Genomic DNA, 19,430 nt, shown 5'->3' on the forward strand with positions numbered 1-19,430 from the left:
TATGCCCATGTATTTATTGCAAAATCAGTTTTCAAAATGCCTTTGTATCATGACATAACATTCATCATTAAAAAAAGTTACAGAGATAGCAGCTATCATAAGAAAACTGGTGTAGCATTCATGTGAACCACTGGTATTATCTTGCCATCAATGCATGCACCACCACAGTTATTTAGGTTTTATCCTTAATGTTTATTGCCATTAGTTCACTTGTCTTCAAGAGTATCATTATGAATAAGGCTTAAATGTACTGACATGAGAATCTGGATTTCTTCCATCATACATATTTGTTTACAGTGAGAGAGTGGGTAGGCAGAATAAAGTAATACATTAATTGAAGATGAAGATAATTTTTTAGAGAATAGATATTTGAGACCACAGCAAAATTGCTTGCCATTGCACATGCCATACCTTAATGTACATTAAATAGTCCATCACAAGACAACTGTCACTTCAGTAGAATGAACAAGCAACAAAGTTTACTGATGGAGAATGTTATGGAGGTTTTATCATGAATTTATCTTTTTCACACTGAAGCCCTATTTTTAAAACTTACAGAATAGTAATACATAATTATCTGATAGAATTATAATTCTTTATAATTTGATGAAAATCTCAGATAATATCTAAACCACTTGATACAATCTTTACCATGTCATCTCTGATGGAAGTTTTGTATGTTGATGAAATGAGAAAGAACAGGTGAATAAATTAAATTTGCCAAGTTAAATTGATCATACCTACAGGAAATATGGGGCTACATCCGACAACCTTGATTACTTAAACCAAATATCACATTACTACATTTTTCATATTAAGTAATATCACATAAGGAACAACTTAAGATCAGTGATAATTTAGAAAGCTAAATAAGGTTCTGAAAATGTTATGGCCATGAAGAAGAGACATTGTAGAGAGTTGGCCAGTACAACTGTGGCTGCATCATGGGCCAAACAGGTGTTAACTGTTTCATGCTTTGCACAGTGAGCATTATAAGAAAGGCCTGAAAAAAAAAAAAAAAAAAAAAAAAAAACAGGAAAAATATGAATGTTAACTTGAGACATGGTAAGAAAACTGAGCCACACACTTTTGTTGTCAGAGCAATTATATATTTTAATATGCTTAGCGGTGATAACCCTTATGTATGTTACTGCATTACAATAATGGTGAATATACTGATTAAATTAGAAACTGATCCACATCAGATCCAAGTAACTCATCAGATACTGTCCATTAGCAAATGCAGTTTAAGCACAGCACTTCCCTTTTAAGCAGCAGTGTGGCATTGCCATATTTACATATGCATTTAAGGTTACTTTCCATATTGCGTACTAGTCACTTTAATTTGTCACAATCTGTGGTTATAGTATAGTACTTTTCAAGTAAGTTGTCACCAATGCTTTTGTGTTGTAACTTATCAAAATTTAGTAATAATAATAATAATAATAATAATAATAATAATAATAATAATAATAATATTATTATTATTATTGTTATTATTATTATTATTATTATTATTATTATTATTATTATTATTATTATTATTATTATTATCATTCAGTAAATTAGATAACAATGTATGAGAAGCATGAGATGGTGGGTGAATGAAAATAACCCTTATAAATGAGGACAAGCTTGAGGGCAAGTGGCATGTTTTTGCTGAGCATTGCAGTATTGTCAGTACACATCTGCTGGATGTCATGTTGGTCAGTATAGTAGCATGATCATTTTTGTATGATTCTTTTAGACGATACAAAAGACAGAACACTTACTTATGCAAAATTAAAGAGGTTGCATAATTATCACTTTTGAGTTGATTTATCCATATCTAACATGTTACAACATAAAAATGTTTCAGTAAGTGAATGGAGGGACACTGCTTTGTGACAGTGCTTTCAAAAGGTACTGTAGTTCCTGCAAATGCTTTCATCAGTTTACAGTAACATTATAGAGGAGGTAAAGGTGAAAATCTTGAAAGTAAATAAAATTACACCCAAGATTTTCTGTAAAAATAATTACACATGCAAATATTAAGAGTTTTCTTTTGTAAATTGAGTTTTGACCTGTACAATGACTGGGGACATCATTTTTTTTTTTTTTTCTGTTCTCTAGAAATTCACTTTATTGTGTGATCATACATACTCATCATTATGTGCCATACCAAGTCTCCTCATGTGTTACATGCCTTATTTGTGCCTTTTATTTATTAATTTATTTCTACCAGTTCATCCATATCATCTTTAAACAGTTGTAATAACATGAAGCACAACCCTGTGAAGCAGCCAATGCTGGATCATTTGTTTTCTTTATCCATGAATATTTGTACAACTTGGAGATAGAGACAAACAAAGGTTAGATAATTAAGAAGTCATGGCATATTTGGCTTTTTTTAAATAAAATGATTCTGCATAATTATGAGCAATGATAAAATGATTCTGCATAATTATGAGCAATGATGTAACAGTAAACAGGCATCATCTGATGTAAACAGTGATCATCTGCCAACCATACTTTTTCCTTTTTGGTTTTCCCTCTTTTCTTGATGGAAAGAAAACTTAACACAGTATTATCAGTCTTGCAGAAAAAAAAGTGTGTGTATATATATATATATATATATATATATATATATATATATATATATATATATATATATATATATATATATATATATATATATATATATATATATATATATATATATATATATATATATACACACACACACACACCCACACACACACACACACACATACACACACACACACACACACACAGTATAAGGAGGTGGGTTTGTACGTACTTGTATGTTTCACTTTTGGTACATATTGAGAAAACCAACACTCAAATTCTGATGCTGTCACTGAAGCAATCACATATAGCCTCAAAGATGCTTCTATTGTTTTGGAAGAGTATTTATTTATTTATTTATTTATTTATTTATTTATTTATTTATTTATTTAATAACCACAACTAAAGGAGTTCCTGGTACTTTTTTTTTCCCCCCAACATTTTAATGCATGTCACAATTATCATGTGAAAATGCCATGGAGTTGGTAGATGAACCACAAAATAAAGTTGGATACAAGATAACCCAAATCTAAAACTTTTCTAGATTCATTTGCATTGAAGTCAAGTGATGAAACTTGAGTTAAGCAAGGAAATATTGAAAAGTTGAAATAAGAAAATATTTGTAATTTGACGCTAAGATTTGCATTCATATGATGTAGTTGGTGTCTTGGGACGGACCTTTGCATGAGAGGATGGGGTGGTATATAAGGTAGAAAAGACACATTATTACTGGACAGGAGTATGATACCTCACTATGCAGTTCCTATTGGTGTAATTCAATAATTTTTGCTGGATATTTTGTAATCCATCCCATGATACTATAGTTCTTTCCTTGAGGAAGGGTAGTTTAGAGTATTGTAGTGTTGTATCTTGAAGTATTGCCTGATGTAGTTGGATGTTAGGTGGGTATTATAGTACAGTGCTCAGTTCACAGCCAAACGGTTGTGAGTTCAATTCTGGCTCACTGCAGTTTCTTAGTGAAGGGGGCATGTTCTCTGATAACCTTAGCAGAGCCACTAAAATTATCTTAGCTACCTATATCAGGGAATTATTATTATTCTTTTTTATACCATATTGATTTAATTTAGCTACTGATCTGAGGTTTTAATATACCCAAATCATTTGTATTGTGAACCTTGATCACACATATCTTACATGGCAACACAAATGTTACCCTACTCTGTGTTACAGACTTATCTGCGGCTTATTGTGGCTCGTCCCCGGATTAAGCTTTAAAATCCCTGCATTAAAGTAGGCACTGAAAGTAAACTAACCCCCCCCCACACATCAGATGTAATATAATATATATATATATATATATATATATATATATATATATATATATATATATATATATATATATATATATATATATATATATATATATATATATATATATATCACTAACTCATTGATATCAAGCATGGGTTGCTAGCAAAGAAATGAGTAAAACACCTTTTGAAAAGCCAAGTGACAATCATCCAAGCTCAATGCATAGTACACATCCCTCCCTACTCTCTCTCTCTCTCTCTCTCTCTCTCTCTCTCTCTCTCTCTCTCTCTCTCTCTCTCTCTCTCTCTCTCTCTCTCTCTCTCTCTCTCTCTCTCTCTCTCTCTCCCCACACACACACACACACACACATGTACATGCAAAAAGCATGAAGTAGGAACAGGAATGCAGATTAAGACCATGAAGCCAGATGTGAACATATGCTTCCCATAACTGGCAGGCCTGTTAGCCAGGCACAAGCTGCTGTTAGCATCAGTTTTGATTGTTTGTGGTACCACAACAATCAACAGTAAGAATAAAGTAAGAAATTGTACAAGAGCAAAACAAAGATGTGAGAAAATATAGTTTTCCTGATTCAGCAGTTAGCTAATGGAATGTACTGACTGATGAAGTTATGAGTGCAAGAAGCATTCATAGCTTTAAAGATAAATATATATGACAAATTAACTATAAAAGATAGAACATTATGAGCTTGATTCAATCCTGTTAAAATACAATTAGGTAAGAACACACACACACACATCACATAATATAAAGGTTAGCACGCTTGTCTCACAATCAAGAAAGTCTGGGTTAGAGTCCTGGGTGCGGTGAGGCAAATGGGCAAACCCCTTAATGTGTAGTCCCTGTTCACTTAGCAGCAAGTAGGTACAGGATGTAACCAGAGGGGTTGTGGCCTTGCTGTCCCAGTGTGAGTGGTCTCAGTCCTACCCAAAGATCAGTTATTATGAGCTCTAAGCTCTTTCCATAGGAGAATGGCTGGCTGGGTGACCAGCAGATGATCATCGGTGAATGACACACACACACACATGGAAACCCAACTTTTTTTCTTTTCTTTTTTGAATGATTATGATATATTGATATTGATATTTAAAAATATTGAATAACTGAAAAATATTAATTATGATGAGAATAGTTGTGAAGGCAATTGATGATGTTGGTCATGTGATATACATAGTAATAGCAATGATAGGTGACAACAACACTGGTAGTATTAAGTGTGATTTTAGGTAATACTGCTGGCAGTCAAAAAAAAAAAAAAAAACTCATTATAATTAGGTATTATCAAAATGTGATAGTTTACTGACAGAAGGCTAATAAAAACATGAGGCCATATAAAATTAATCAATCTCCTTATACAAATGAGGGACAAGATCAGTAATTTTCTACATTTCATGCAAATTCCATAAAGTCTCTTCTTAATTTATTTAAGTCCTGCTAACATCACCTCTGTTCTAAAAATAAGTGACACAAAATATACAGAAATTTTGGCTTTACCAAAGTTCCAGAAAGACTGTGACTGGCTTTGAATGGAAACCACCAATAAGATATTCACAAAATAGCCTCAAAATCAAGTTTGTGTCTTAATTTATTTGTTGCTTTCAGTATAACAAAGCTGTTGGTTGCTTCATGTTTTGCCTCCCAAGAATCGTATGGTAGGTTCCACTTGTTAACTTAATATCTACAAATGCATCAGTATCACAGGCTATGTTGAAAATGTGTCATTGACAGATTAGCAAGGAAAGTTGTAATTGGGCCAGCAGCATTAGGTAACCCATAAGATATTCTTTTGAAATTACTACATATACCACTGACTAAGTATGAGAGAGAGAGAGAGAGAGAGAGAGAGAAATATTGATGGTTGATGCTGAAGTCATCAATTTGAAATTTGAGGAAGATTTTAAATCAAAAGTATGGAAACAAAGATTTGTGAGTTAAAACTGAGAGAGGAGTTGAACTTTTACCCATCAGTGCACAGTGACAGTAAAGCAATAACTTGCAAATCCGATAAAAAATAATTTGCTGTACTGAGTGAGCACTTTGTTCTTTGTGAATTGTTCTTTGTTATTCACTTCACATCTTATAAAACTTAGTGAATGAGTGACAGATCACAGGAGATTGAAATGAAACTTGAGACATTCTTTGAGAACTAATCAGTTGTAATATACTTAAGGAATATTTTTAAATACTAAATTACAGGGGGGTCCTTGGTTTACGACATCCTCAACCAATGGCGTTTTGTGGTCACGTCGCCATCTCCCATAATTTCATTAAGAAAGTCTTGTTCCATCATTCTGACCTACGGCATTTGCAATGTTAAAGCATGTACATCATCATGCAATGCTATACAAGGAAGACAGCTTTGTTTATATTTGCTGGTTGTACGCCATATTGGATTGTGCTACATTCACTTTCTCTCATTTGTGTTGTCTTTTACTGTATAGTGTTTTTATGTCCTAGATTATGATTTTACCAGTGTTAGCATAAGTAAGTGACATTGGTACTTATGAGTTCCAACTTACGGCAAAAATCACATTACGTTGCGCCATAGGAACAGAATTCCAACATAAGTCATGGACTTCCTATATGTATGAAAGTTAAATCAACCATGTTATTTTGATTTCATCCCACAGTAATAATGGTGGTTGCCTCAAGTTCCAACTCTGATCTTATAGTTTAGCTGTATTAGATCTAAATAATAATAATCCTGATTGTCACCTTCTTGAAATATACATCTCCAAAAGATAAATATTTGGACTTTTGGTCTTCATTTGGGTCACAAATTACTCGTACAGTAAAATCTCCAGAAGTAAGCATAATAAGGGCTCAGCTTTAATGAAATATCACTATAAACCTTGGAATCTCTTGCAGGCTTCATCCCCTTCCTCCCTCTAGAGCCTCCCCTTACACTGTACTATGAGGACATGATGATAAGAAGAGCTGCTGCTTCTGGTTCTGATTGGAGGTCAAGTGTTTTAGCCTTTGCAATGGTACCTCCCTGATGTCTTGTTTATGGTTTTTTTTTTCATGGTCTGATCTGCTCACTTGTTTCTCACAAATACCACTTAGTTTTGCTTGTAGTTTTTCTCTCTTTTCTTTAGCATTACTGTTGCTTAAAGGAGCTTGCTAATAACCTGATCGTCATTTTCTATATGCAGTCTTTGTAATTTATCCACTTGTCTCTTCTGGTCTTCATCTCCCATAAACTTATTAGCAGTCCATCTCCTTTCTCTTGTTGCAGGTAAACAAAGCTTGTGTGCAGGTGCTGCATGATATGCTTGGTTCAAGAGAAAAGGAATGGACTGATAACAAGAATAAGAAAGCAGATGAAGACCAGAGAAGACTAATGGATATATTATGAAGATTATACATAGAAGATAAAGATTAGATTGTTGGTGAGCTCCTTTTTGATGACATAAACATTGAAACAAAAAAAAAAAAAATCCTATTTATTTTTTTAAAGAATGAAGAAAAGTACAAGAATATTTGATATTTCAAAGAAACAAGAACAGATCAGACCATGAAAAGAAACTATAAACAAGACTACATCAGGGAGGTTTAACCTCCCAACCTTCAACTAGAACCAGACGAACAAGCATTCCTTCTCAGCATCATGTCATAATCTATGCAGTAATTAGTATTGTGTAGCTCATGCCAAATTTGGTCTCACTTTATTTGATTTAGTCAGCAAGGTGCTGACTTACATAAATTTGGAGAAATCACCTTTTTGGACAAATTATTATTATTATTATTATTATTATTATTATTATTATTATTATTATTATTATTATTATTATTATTATTATTATTATATTTTTATTTATTTATTTATTTTTTTTACATAATGTTTTGGTACATTGCTGACATGTGGATTTCTATCTTATGGAGGTTTTAGTGCATATGTTTTTGGAGACATAATAAAGACCATGATCATAAGTAATAGAGTCCTTAGGGAAGAGTGAAAAGTTATATGCAGCCTTCAGCAACCTAGAGAAAACATATGATGGGTTAATAGAGAAGCCCTCTGAAATGTTCTTAAGATTTATGGTGTAGGAAGGCAGTTGTAAGTAATTAAGGGAGACAACTGGTTGTGTGAGAGTGGAGGAAGATTTTTGAGAGTTTTGCTGTTGTACAAAGAGGAAGACAGGAATGTGTGATGCCTCCATGTTTGCTAGATATTTTTATGGTTGGCAATATGGAAATGAAAGATAAAACAAGAAATGTTTGAGCAAGGCTGAAATAGAATGAAGTGGAATAAGTATTAGTAGTAAGTATGCAGACTTATTACTAATAATTAAATGGAAACTCAGAGAATGGTGGATCAATTCTATAGCATGTATGAGACAAAATATGAAGGTGAATGCTGGGAGAAGTAAGGTGATGTAGGTGTGTGTGTGACTTCAGGATACTAGAGTAAGTATGCTAGCTGTATGAAGATGTTAGGTAGTTACAGGAGAGAGAGAGAGAGAGAGAGAGAGAGAGAGAGAGAGAGAGAGAGAGAGAGAGAGAGAGAGAGAGAGAGAGAGAGAGAGAGAGAGAGAGAGGAGAGAGAGAGAGAGAGAGAGAGAGAATGTATGCTAGCTGCATGAAGATGTTAGGTAGTTACAGGAGAGAGAGAGAGAGAGAGAGAGAGAGAGAGAGAGAGAGAGAGAGAGAGAGAGAGAGAGAGAGAGAGAGAATGGAGGAAGTGCAGAAGTATCAGTGAACATTGTTATGTAATCATGGTGATATGCACAGGGGAACTCAAAGAGAGGGCCTTGGAAGGAACATGTGCCATAAGTTCATTTCCAAGGGTTATAAAAGATAAAAATTAGTCTGTGGATGTAAAGGGAGGTTTTCTCCAGATGTATGCATCAGAAACCTGAACAGTATGGCATGACAGTAAATAGAGAAAACTGTGGAAATGAATTATTTGAGAGGAATAGGTGGAGTGACAAGATGGAAGGGAGAGAGTAATGAAAATATGTATGAGAGTTGTGGTATAAGCATGTGTACAAGTGGAGTGGATCGTGATGTTGTAGAATGGGTGAAGAGGAATATAATGAGATGGTATGATCATACTGGGAGGATGGAGAACAAAGAGTTTGCAAAGATAGTATGTATATGGGTGAAACTGGTCATAAAAACTAAGAGTTGGTGGGGCCCTTGGAAAGATAAGGTAAAGGAATACATAAGGTGCTGAGGCTGACCACTTGGACAATGAACAAGGGAGCTTTGATAGGGAGAAGTGGAGGCTGTTCTGCCGTGGTTGTCACCCCACAATGGGGAAGATTCTCAGAGAGAACAAGATGTCAGAGATAGATATATAGACCATGTGTCTGTACTCATATATATATATATATATATATATATATATATATATATATATATATATATATATATATATATATATATATATATATATATATATATATACTGTCAGTTTCTATTTAGTTATCATGAACAACATTTTGGGTTTCATGTCTTTTGTTGATCAATCTTCTAATCATCAAGAAGTCATCAGTATATATGTATATAGTGTGTGTGTGTGTGTGTGTGTGTGTGTGTGTGTGTGTGTGTGTGTTTATAATTTTAGTAATACTCACTGTATTGGGAAACAAAAAATACTACTAGTCACCATTACACAAAATATTCTAATGAAATATGTGAATTCAAGCTGCTTCTGAATGTGACATTGTGTATTCAATGCCTATAGATACACTATTTTGTGTAATTAGCCAGATGAAAAGGGGAAAAATAGAAAGAAAAGAAAACAGGCTGGAACTGAATGTCTTGTTATGAATGCATATGATACTCTTTGTAGCAAAAAAACTGTATTCAACTTGTAAAACAATTAAAAAACAAAAATTTGTGTTTTGTGTGCATTAGTTCACCAGTTGTACAGAATTTCTTGTTTCAATATAACCAATGTCTTACTATCCCTCCTTTCTAGTTTCCACTAAAACCAGATAGGAATTGTATTCTGAGGATGCTTTTATCAGTTGATCCACATTATATGTAGCAGAATACACATCACAGTTACTGTCTTCATGTCTAACTTCAAATCTGTAATTCTTACTTAGTTTAGGCGATACCTGACAGGACAAGGTTCATCTCATTTGCTTTTCATTTTCAAGCATTGGCTGGCCAGGTAGTGTAATGTCCTTCGTTATTGTTTTCCCCACTGTGAACCAGAAAACTTCAGGGTTTTCCCCGTGCATTTAATTTTACTACAACTGTAATATATCTATGTATATACGTCATTCCAACACTCAGAACTTTCCACAAACTGTAGACCTTTCTTTGGTATCTTTATTCAGACATTAGTTAATACTGCAGCTATATCAGAAAATCATTATCATATCTTCCGATAAACAGCTATATACTTAACCTTATCACATTTCTTACATGTCAGTAGGATAACAAGTTTCATTCCAGAATGCAATCATTGTCATGCTATGCATAACATCATTGGTTTTGCTGTCCAGTTATGCCTGTTTTTTGATCCTTTCATTACCTGTACATTTAATGTCTGAAAATACATTTTTCCTATCATTCAGACTCAATTACTCTTGTAATGCCCATTGTGCTTCCTTTGTGATAAACAAGGTATCCCTTGCATTGTTAATAGAATGAATTCAATGTGGTTTGTCAAGTTTAGGATGTACAGAGGTGACATATATATATATATATATATATATATATATATATATATATATATATATATATATATATATATATATATATATATATATATATATATATATATATATATATATATATATATATATATATATATATATAAGGTGTCCCAGGAGGAAAGTTACATATTTTCAAATATGATGGATCAAGTCATTCTAAGTTGGAAATATTCTATGGTCGAGTGCTTTTTAATGCCATGGTTTAGAAGTTACAGAATATTTAAATATGAATGCACTAAAAATTGGTGAGGGAGGAGGTGAGAAGATGGTTGCAAAGGAGGGTGTCAGCATTATGAGGATGTTACCTGATTAGATATCTAGGTTTCCATAAATAAGATATAACTGAATTGAATCATTGTAGAAAGTAATAGCTAAAACACAATGAATACCATAAGGCAACAGTGACCAGTTGGACATTTTGGGACAGCCTGTGTATAGCTACTTGTTATTGATGTGCATTCATATTTAAATATCCTATAACTTACAAACATAGCAATAAAACCATTTTGCCCATAGAATATTTCCAACTTAGAAATTAAATCATTTCTGAGAATATGACTTTCCTCTCAGGACACTCTGTGTGTGTGTGTGTGTGTGTGTGTGTGTGTGTGTGTGTGTGTGTGTGTATATATATATATATATATATATATATATATATATATATATATATATATATATATATATATATATATATATATATATATATATATATATATATATATATATATATAAAATTTCTCCTAGAGAAATTCTGGAATCTATGCAGGATTGTAATGGCTTGTGGAAGCTCAAAAATTGTTTGGAGGAATTATATCACTACAATACATGTTCAGAAAAGTCTAAAAAAAATATTCTGGAGCTAAAAAAAGAAGCCCTGTATATCTCTAGTATAAAGTTCTAGGTGCCCCACAAACATATATATTTATTACATTACCATTCTACATATTCTATAGGTACAGTAAAACTTCCATCAAAAGATTCTGCTGTTAATATGTCTATATTGAAATTAGATTACTTTTATTGATAAAAAAAAAATAATAATAATAATAATGTGTAGCACATAATGTGAATGTAAACCATTGGAAGTGTTCAGAAATGCATTTGATCATCCTGTACCTGATGTCACTGTGTCAAAAGTAGAGGCAAACATAATTTATGATTCATCCTTAATATATATATATATATATATATATATATACACAGTGGAACCTTAGTTCTCAAACTTAATTTTTCTTGAATGGTGTTTGAAATCCAAAATGTTAAAAAAACAAAACTATTTTCCCCATAGGAATCAATGTAAAATGGATTAATTTGTTCCCAGACACCAGTCTACACTGTCTTAGCAGCTTCCACAGCCAAGATGGCTACTTCACAACATCTCCGGCTCACAAATTATTTATCTAGAAAGGATGTAATGAATGAACTTAGTGACACAAGAGCTCATCAGCAATCTAGTAAGGAAAGCCTTACAGAAGGACACAGAGAGGAGCAACCCACTTACTGCCAAAATGAAGGTGATCATGACACTTAGACATCTTGTTTCTGGGAAAAGCTACTGGAAAAATGCAGTTGTGCAGTAGTGATGGCACTGGAGGTCATTGAGAGAGCCACAGGTGGCTTGGGATTACTCTTGAGTGCCAAAAAAATGTTTGTTTACATTGAGGGTTTTCAGTGGGATTGCATTTACCTTATTTCAAAGATTGCATTACTGTTTTACACTCTGTCTCTCCTGCAAGTATATAAAAAACAAAGTAGATATTTATAGAAACTATAAATTAATAATAAATGGCAGCTTTTGCTATGTCTTAATATTCAAAATCAAGTAATTTTGTTCAAACAACCAAAGCAATAATGAGTTAAAAAAAAAAAAGTTTGAAAAGGGAGGCATTCAGTAACAGAGGTTCCACTGTATATTAAAATAAATTAAAATGAAAAATGAAATATAGGTAATGAAAAGTTATGGTCATACAATTACATTATTGAATGGAAGTTTTACTATGGAAAACCAGGAATCTCCAAGATGCCCTACAAGCCCTAAGCAAATGAGTGGCACTATGTTATGGAAGCTTAGATGTGAAAGGAAAATGAAACATTCAGAGACTGACTATATGAAGAAGGTGCCAATTGGTAGGGAATACTAAGGGTGAAACATGGTCCTAAATAGGTTCTGGAAGCTCAAAGTTGATAATGGATGGTTTACTTATGGTTCTGAAATATCTAAGAAAAGGGCTACAGGTTAAAACATGGTTATGTAAATGTATTGGAAGCTCAAGGTTAACCTTGGATGGTTCATTCAGTACTTTGCAACATTATTCATAATCTGACATCAGGTTCTAACAGTGTGGTGTGAGAATAGCAGTATAAATTTTAAAATAACTGAAATCTGATTATGAAATTGTAAAATATAATGAAGTACTGAAGGTGGAAAGTCCTTATTTCATACATACAAATAATTAGGACCGAAATATTTTACACTCTTGATCATGTATTGTTCATTGTGGAGTGTTCATTTTCTCTAGTCTGCCAGTCCACCTAGTACTGTTTATTCCGTGTTGCAATTCACATTGTTCCTCTTTATGAAGACTTCCTTGAACTTGACACCATTCTCTTAGTTCTCCTTCTTGAGCTACCTCATATTTGGCACTGATTCTACCTGTACAGGATCACATTTTATGGAATGCTTTCTAAGGTATACATTCATGTGACACTATTTTGCTCTTTGTTTTGACTGCTCAAGTTTGGCACCATTTAGCCTAACAGCTTTGCTTTGGCACTTCTACTGTACAATTTATTTTTATGGTATGATCCAAAGTTTGAGAAAATTGCTTCATTTGGCACAGTTTTTAACCTTGGAAGTACATATGTTTCTGCAATACTTAAAAATTTTGCATCACTGTCTTGCAATATAATACATGTGATCATTATTTTTTTTTTCTATTTTATTCACTCTTAGATTAGCTACCCCTTAAAACCAATCACTTTACATAAATATACACAAATTAAGTATCCCACTGACCTGATACGAGAGCAAGGAAGCCTTGAAGCAGGGCACTGAAAAGCAGCACCACACACCTCCATAATCCATGAACATGGTGCAGCAACATCTAAGACACCACAATCCATGGATCTTGGCACAATACCTTAGTAAATATGACATGATGAGCTTATGGTGTGACAAGCCACCTAAAATATGGCACCATGACCCTGATTTTTGGTACCTTGAAGCTCCAAGATTGAACCACAACCCTCTCAGAGGTACCAGGAGGACCAGAGCAAATGTATCGTTGTCCTCTAAAGAGATAGCATTATCTGCACTGATACTGTAGCATGACCCTGACAACTACCAGGAAACTCTGCACATTTGAGTGCCCCTCATAAGTACCATGAACCTCAGGCACCACTAAGCCTCTGCAACTCATGACCTGGACCACAGCAGCACTAATGTCACACTGATGAGGTGATGAATGTACTTGTGTCAGTCAACTAATCTTTGGTATGGTATTTGCACACTTTTGTGCATGTTTGCACACACACACACACACACACACACACACACACACACACACACACACACACACACACACACACACTAAAGAGTCTCGTGCATCACCGGGTAGAGCAGCACCATGTGTTCCGCCCCCTTGATGGGCAGGCGGAAGATGCTGTAGTGCTGCACCATGAGTGGCACGGAAGGGAACTGGGCTGTGCCACGCCCCAGCATGTGTTGGCCGGTCTTGTGGTCAAACTGGATCTTGAGGTGCATGAAGCCTCTGGCAGACCTGGTGTGTGAGGATGGATGGGGGCAGGGAGGGAGGGAGGGAGGAAGGGAAGTTTAGCCATGATAGGAGAGGGGAGAAGTAGGGTTAGGGAACAGGTGGGGTAATGTGGGTAAGGGTGAGGTAGAGAGGTTAGTGATAAACACTTGTCTTTTCTTTATAATACCCACAGTATACCCCAAATAGAAAATTATTGACTAAGTAAAAATCAAGCGAGACTTTAGCTTCATTGATGTAAGCAGTACCAGCAGTGACATATGAAAGACTGACCAATTTTGGTAATGGAGAAAACATGATGTTGCATTTGTATAAATATATATGATGGAGAAAAAGATGGAATATGTAAACAAAATAATTATTTCCATTAATACTACAGAAATATGCAAAGGCAGAGCATACAAAAAGTCATTCTTCTAATAGGCTAGTACACAAAAAATAAGTACATATATATAGTAGAAATGAAAAGGTGTACTAAGTTAAAATCACATCGCTAATGATTGTTGTATATACAGTACTGTACAGTTGGCCACACTCCTGCGAGATCCACTTAGTGTTGTCAGTGCCAACCGAGGTAGTAACTCTGAAACACTAATAGTAAGCTTTGCTTGACCCATTCACTGGTGGTCGGGAGATCCCTGTTACCTCCCTCAACACCTCCTTCCTTACCTATTCCTACCACCAACGAATGCATCAGGTGAAGCTCACTACTAGTGTTTTGGAGTTACCATATCAGCTAGTATTGGCAATGCTGAGCGAATCTTGCAAGAGTGTGGCCAACTGTACCTTAGTATATTTCTGATTTGTGTATCTGAGTATATCTTGTGCTGTCTATGAATAAATTTTATGAATATTTATAGCTGTTTCTCATCTCTCTCTCTCTCTCTCTCTCTCTCTCTCTCTCTCTCTCTCTCTCTCTCTCTCTCTCTCTCTCTCTCTCTCTCTCCCCTTGCCTTTTTTTTTTTTTTTTTTACATTTAAGCTTCCTTAACCAGACTCTTCCATCGTTCAGTTCAAGGTAGGTTCAATGCCCCTATTAGAAGTTCCTTAGCATCACACTGTGGGACTCAATCCCTTTCCATTTTCTGCATATTTCAATTCTGTGGATGCTTCTAATTTGCTTTGTTTCTCCTGCACTTGCACCACAGTCCAAGTCATTGTTTTTTCACTTCCCTTCTTTTACTGACCTGTTAGGGAGTTTCTCTTCCTTAATACCAAAGATCATCATGCATTTGTCTTGCCCATAGTATCCCTAACTGATGTTTGTTTCAGGTTTGACTTCTATGATCTCTTGGTGTGTGTGTGTATGTGTGTGTGTGTGTAATGGTTGCTATTCATGAATGAATAAATGCAAGTGATAATGCTGAATCTGTGAGCATTGGATACAGATGTGTGTCTATGATGGAGATATTTTAGGTTGGCATAGAGCTCAAGCCTGTTTTTTCGAGTATCACAAGTGACCATAGCAGCCCACATTTTCTTCTGTTTTGATTGTCCAAGTGTTAGCCGATCACTTTGCTGAGAATTGTTAGTGTATGTCATGGACATGTCCTAGAAAACTTTTCCATTCATAACATTGTTTGGGATGTGTAAAAAATATCACTGAAATATTAACTTATGTAATTTTGCCGCTGAATATTTTTAGTGTCTAAATATTTTTAGCATCCAAAGTATCAGAGATTACAATGAGACATAAATAATACCCATAAAATAAGTGTGGAACACAAGTAAAATATGAATTTTTAATATATAGAATGGTAGTAGTGAGTTGTATTAATTTTATAATATTCCATTTAGAATGTGTTGCGTGCATCAAGCTGAGAGGTTTCCTAGGCAAGACAGAAACACATTAGCAATACTAAAACATAGGGATTGGCTGTCACTTTGTTGAGAGAAAAGTGAGGGGGCATGGGGATATTTAGTAAAAAGTACTGTACCTATATTGGCATTGAGACTTGCAAGATCATGGTAATTTGAAATTAACATGACTCTAAACTGCTGAACTGAAACTGTCACCCACTGTCACTCAACAAACAGGTATATTTTTCTGGTGGACATGACACATTGGAACAAAGGCTGTAAGTTTGACTTATCCTCTGAGTGCTAGGCAGCACTCACTTTGCACTGTTGCTGTTGTCCATTGATGTGTGGTATGACATTTTTCTTGGAGTTCTCAAACACAATTTAACGAACAGAAAAATATAATGAGTCAATAGTATTCATAACTTTCTGAATTGTCTATGAAAAGCTGAAGGAAAAAATGTGGTTTGCTACAATGCCATAAGAAGCCAGCATAGCATTTTTCATTAGTGTTTGCAGGTTCTCTATTTTTTCCATCTTGTGCCACTTGGTTCTTGCTGACTGCTTCCTTGTCCCTCAAGCTTCCTTTGGCAGGCTTTTTACTCCCAAATGGAAGAAAAGTGTCATGACTCTGTGAGAAAAGATGTAACTTTGGGCAAATTATATAGTATATGAATATAACATTTATCCAAGAGTATGGCCTAAGGGAAAATTGGGGTGTTCACAATGGTCTAGAAAAACTGCCAGATTCACCAAACACAAAAAAGACTTTGTATGCTGGAAAAAAATCTTTATATCATTTGTGTGTTATCAAACCAATTAATAAAATATTAGAATCCATTATCAAGTAATGCACAAGAAACACAGCAAAACAAGATAAATATTGCACACTTTAACTCAGGTTTGGGATGTATCATCACCTTGGGGTTGAATGTTATTTTTTCCTCTCTGTGAAAGTTTACTGTATTTAAGAATACAATTAACATACAACTTTATAAATCCTGTCACATATGAAAGAAACAATCATCTTTTGATGCTGAATCTTCACAGGCCACTGGTGATGACTGATTGTTTACATTGTCTCTCATCGTTTTCTCTGAGTTTTTGCTTTCTTTGGAAATACAACCCATCCTTTCACACTTTGGTTCCTTCATGATATGTTCATGCAATCAACCACAGAACATGCATAGACTGGGGTTTTACAAATGAACTGCAAACTCATATCTCCCACCTCACAGTCAGTGTGTCTGATATTGGCTGGTCCTTTCATCCAGGCACAGTTTTGGTTGTCACAGCATTCCAGCAGCACAAGTAATACTTTCTAAATTCTTTTTGTGATTTACCTGACAGACTGTACAAACCAGTGGAAAATGTTTCAAAATAAATATGTAACAGGAAATTATAAATGTGAAAACACTAACAGCTTAGTTCTGAATATATAGCTTATAATAAATAACTCTTCTGTAGAGTGTGCATCACCAGATCCCATGGATTCATGTTTTGTAAGAGGTAGTTACAGTACATCAAGATGTATCACGAGAGGTGATTTTAGAATGTGCATCTCCAAAGAATTGTGGGAACATATAACAAGTCCTACATTAAATCAGGCAGCCACCAGCAACTCAGACAATTGTGAACACCTCAATTAAATGTTTATGACAAAGATAGAGGTCTTAGAAATTTTATGCAATGAACACTTATAATGAACAAGGTGGCATCTATTATTATTCATAATCCACACAGTTAAACTGGAGAAGGCACTCACTATAACCACTGCCAGCTTCTTTCCATGAACTCCACCCATGAGAAAGTCTTCCAATATCTGTGCTGTTTGTGGTAGTGGTCATGTGAAATGGTCATGACAGTATTATTGGTGCAGCATCAAGTGCACAGAGTTATGCCAATATAAATGGTGACAGTGATTCTGTTACTACATGTGAGAAAAGTGACTGTACTATTGTGTGCCAGTGAGAGTGATAAAGACAATTTTATGGCTCGTAAAGAATTGTTAGAAGGAATTTTATGTTGTTTTACCTTGAAACATTGCTTCTCTCTTGGTGAGACCATCTTAGCTGACAGTATAGCAGGTACTGCCTATCTTTTGCAGTTATGCCATAAACATGTTATTCATTAATCCCTCATTCAATAAAATTTGAAATTCAGCTTACCAAAGGTGTAATGTGTTAAGTTATATTTTTAAAATATGCATCATTTCAGCTCAAGCTAATCCATGTACTATATACCATGATATGAGGGATCTATGTAAACATGTTATATATTATAAAACATGTTTACACAGTGTGATTTATGATGAAACAGCAATGGTGTGAAACTTTGAAGCTCCATAACTCAAAATTATGCATTGTTATGTTTGCCCCTTTGGCTCTAGACAACATGTATTCATAGCATAGGAGTCATTTGAGAGAGAGAGAGAGAGAGAGAGAGAGAGAGAGAGAGAGAGAGAGAGAGAGAGAGAGAGAGAGAGAGAGAGAGAGAGAGAGAGAGAGAGAGAGAGAGAGAGAGAGATAGTAAATGAGACGATCATGGCACTGGTAATTATATCAGAAATGCTTTTTATCTCAGTATTTATTTTAGCACACAATGTAGCAAGCACCAACAGTATGAACAATAATAATAATAAAGGAAACATGTGGTGCATCAAAAGTGAACATCATGTAAGAATTTTTTTTTTGTGGACTTCATGATATTTTCAAGAAAACTAGAGATCTCTAATTGTTCTTCTGTTTCTTCTCAGGAAATAACTTTTTTTTCTGCTTCATTTATCATATTTATTCTCTTCCCAGATACACACACACACACACACACACACACACACACACACACACACAGACACACACACACACACACACATATATATATATATATATATATATATATATATATATATATATATATATATATATATATATATATATATATATATATATATATATATATATATATATATATATATATATATATATACGTGTATGTGTATGTGTGTAAATACAGAGTGGTATGTACCTCAGGGAATACTCAAGTTATGAGAGATGTGTATGGTCATTTTTTTGCCCAATACAAGCAAGACCTACATTATAAGTAAAAACTTATACAGTAAAATCCCTCTTATCCGGCATCAACGGGACCGCCGACATGCCGGATACCAGAAGTTGCCGGATACTTGAATAGAAGTGAAATTATGTCCACAATCACCACCCTACATTCATGCATCTTACCATAACAAAGATCAGCTGATCTGATCAGCTGCTTAAGTGTAAGCACAACACACTTCCTCTTTTCTACTACTTTAGGCATGATGA

General features: G+C 34.4%; 1 protein-coding gene and 1 long non-coding RNA gene across 5 annotated transcripts in view; one reads left to right on the forward strand and one right to left on the reverse strand.

Annotated features, from left to right (window-relative positions):
* The window catches only part of LOC135108408 (uncharacterized), a 43,767-nt gene that overhangs the window by 15,113 nt on the left and 9,224 nt on the right, over window positions 1-19,430 (forward strand). The gene's annotated exons all lie outside the window — the stretch shown is intronic.
* LOC135108404 (uncharacterized) overlaps window positions 1-19,430 on the reverse strand; it is a 52,787-nt gene that overhangs the window by 13,265 nt on the left and 20,092 nt on the right. Inside the window, exon 9 of one of the 3 annotated variants that reach the window (XM_064019363.1) lies at window positions 11,761-14,317. The exons of 1 other annotated variant lie outside the window; for it this stretch is intronic. In XM_064019363.1, the coding sequence (XP_063875433.1) occupies window positions 14,128-14,317 (190 nt within the window). In that variant the 3' untranslated portion in view covers window positions 11,761-14,127. Of the gene's footprint in view, window positions 1-11,760; window positions 14,318-14,653; window positions 16,742-19,430 lie in introns of those variants that run through there. One more of the 3 variants, XM_064019365.1, reaches the window with a different exon arrangement.

This window comes from Scylla paramamosain, chromosome 17 (genome assembly GCF_035594125.1).
Source record: "Scylla paramamosain isolate STU-SP2022 chromosome 17, ASM3559412v1, whole genome shotgun sequence".
NCBI lineage: Eukaryota > Metazoa > Arthropoda > Malacostraca > Decapoda > Portunidae > Scylla > Scylla paramamosain.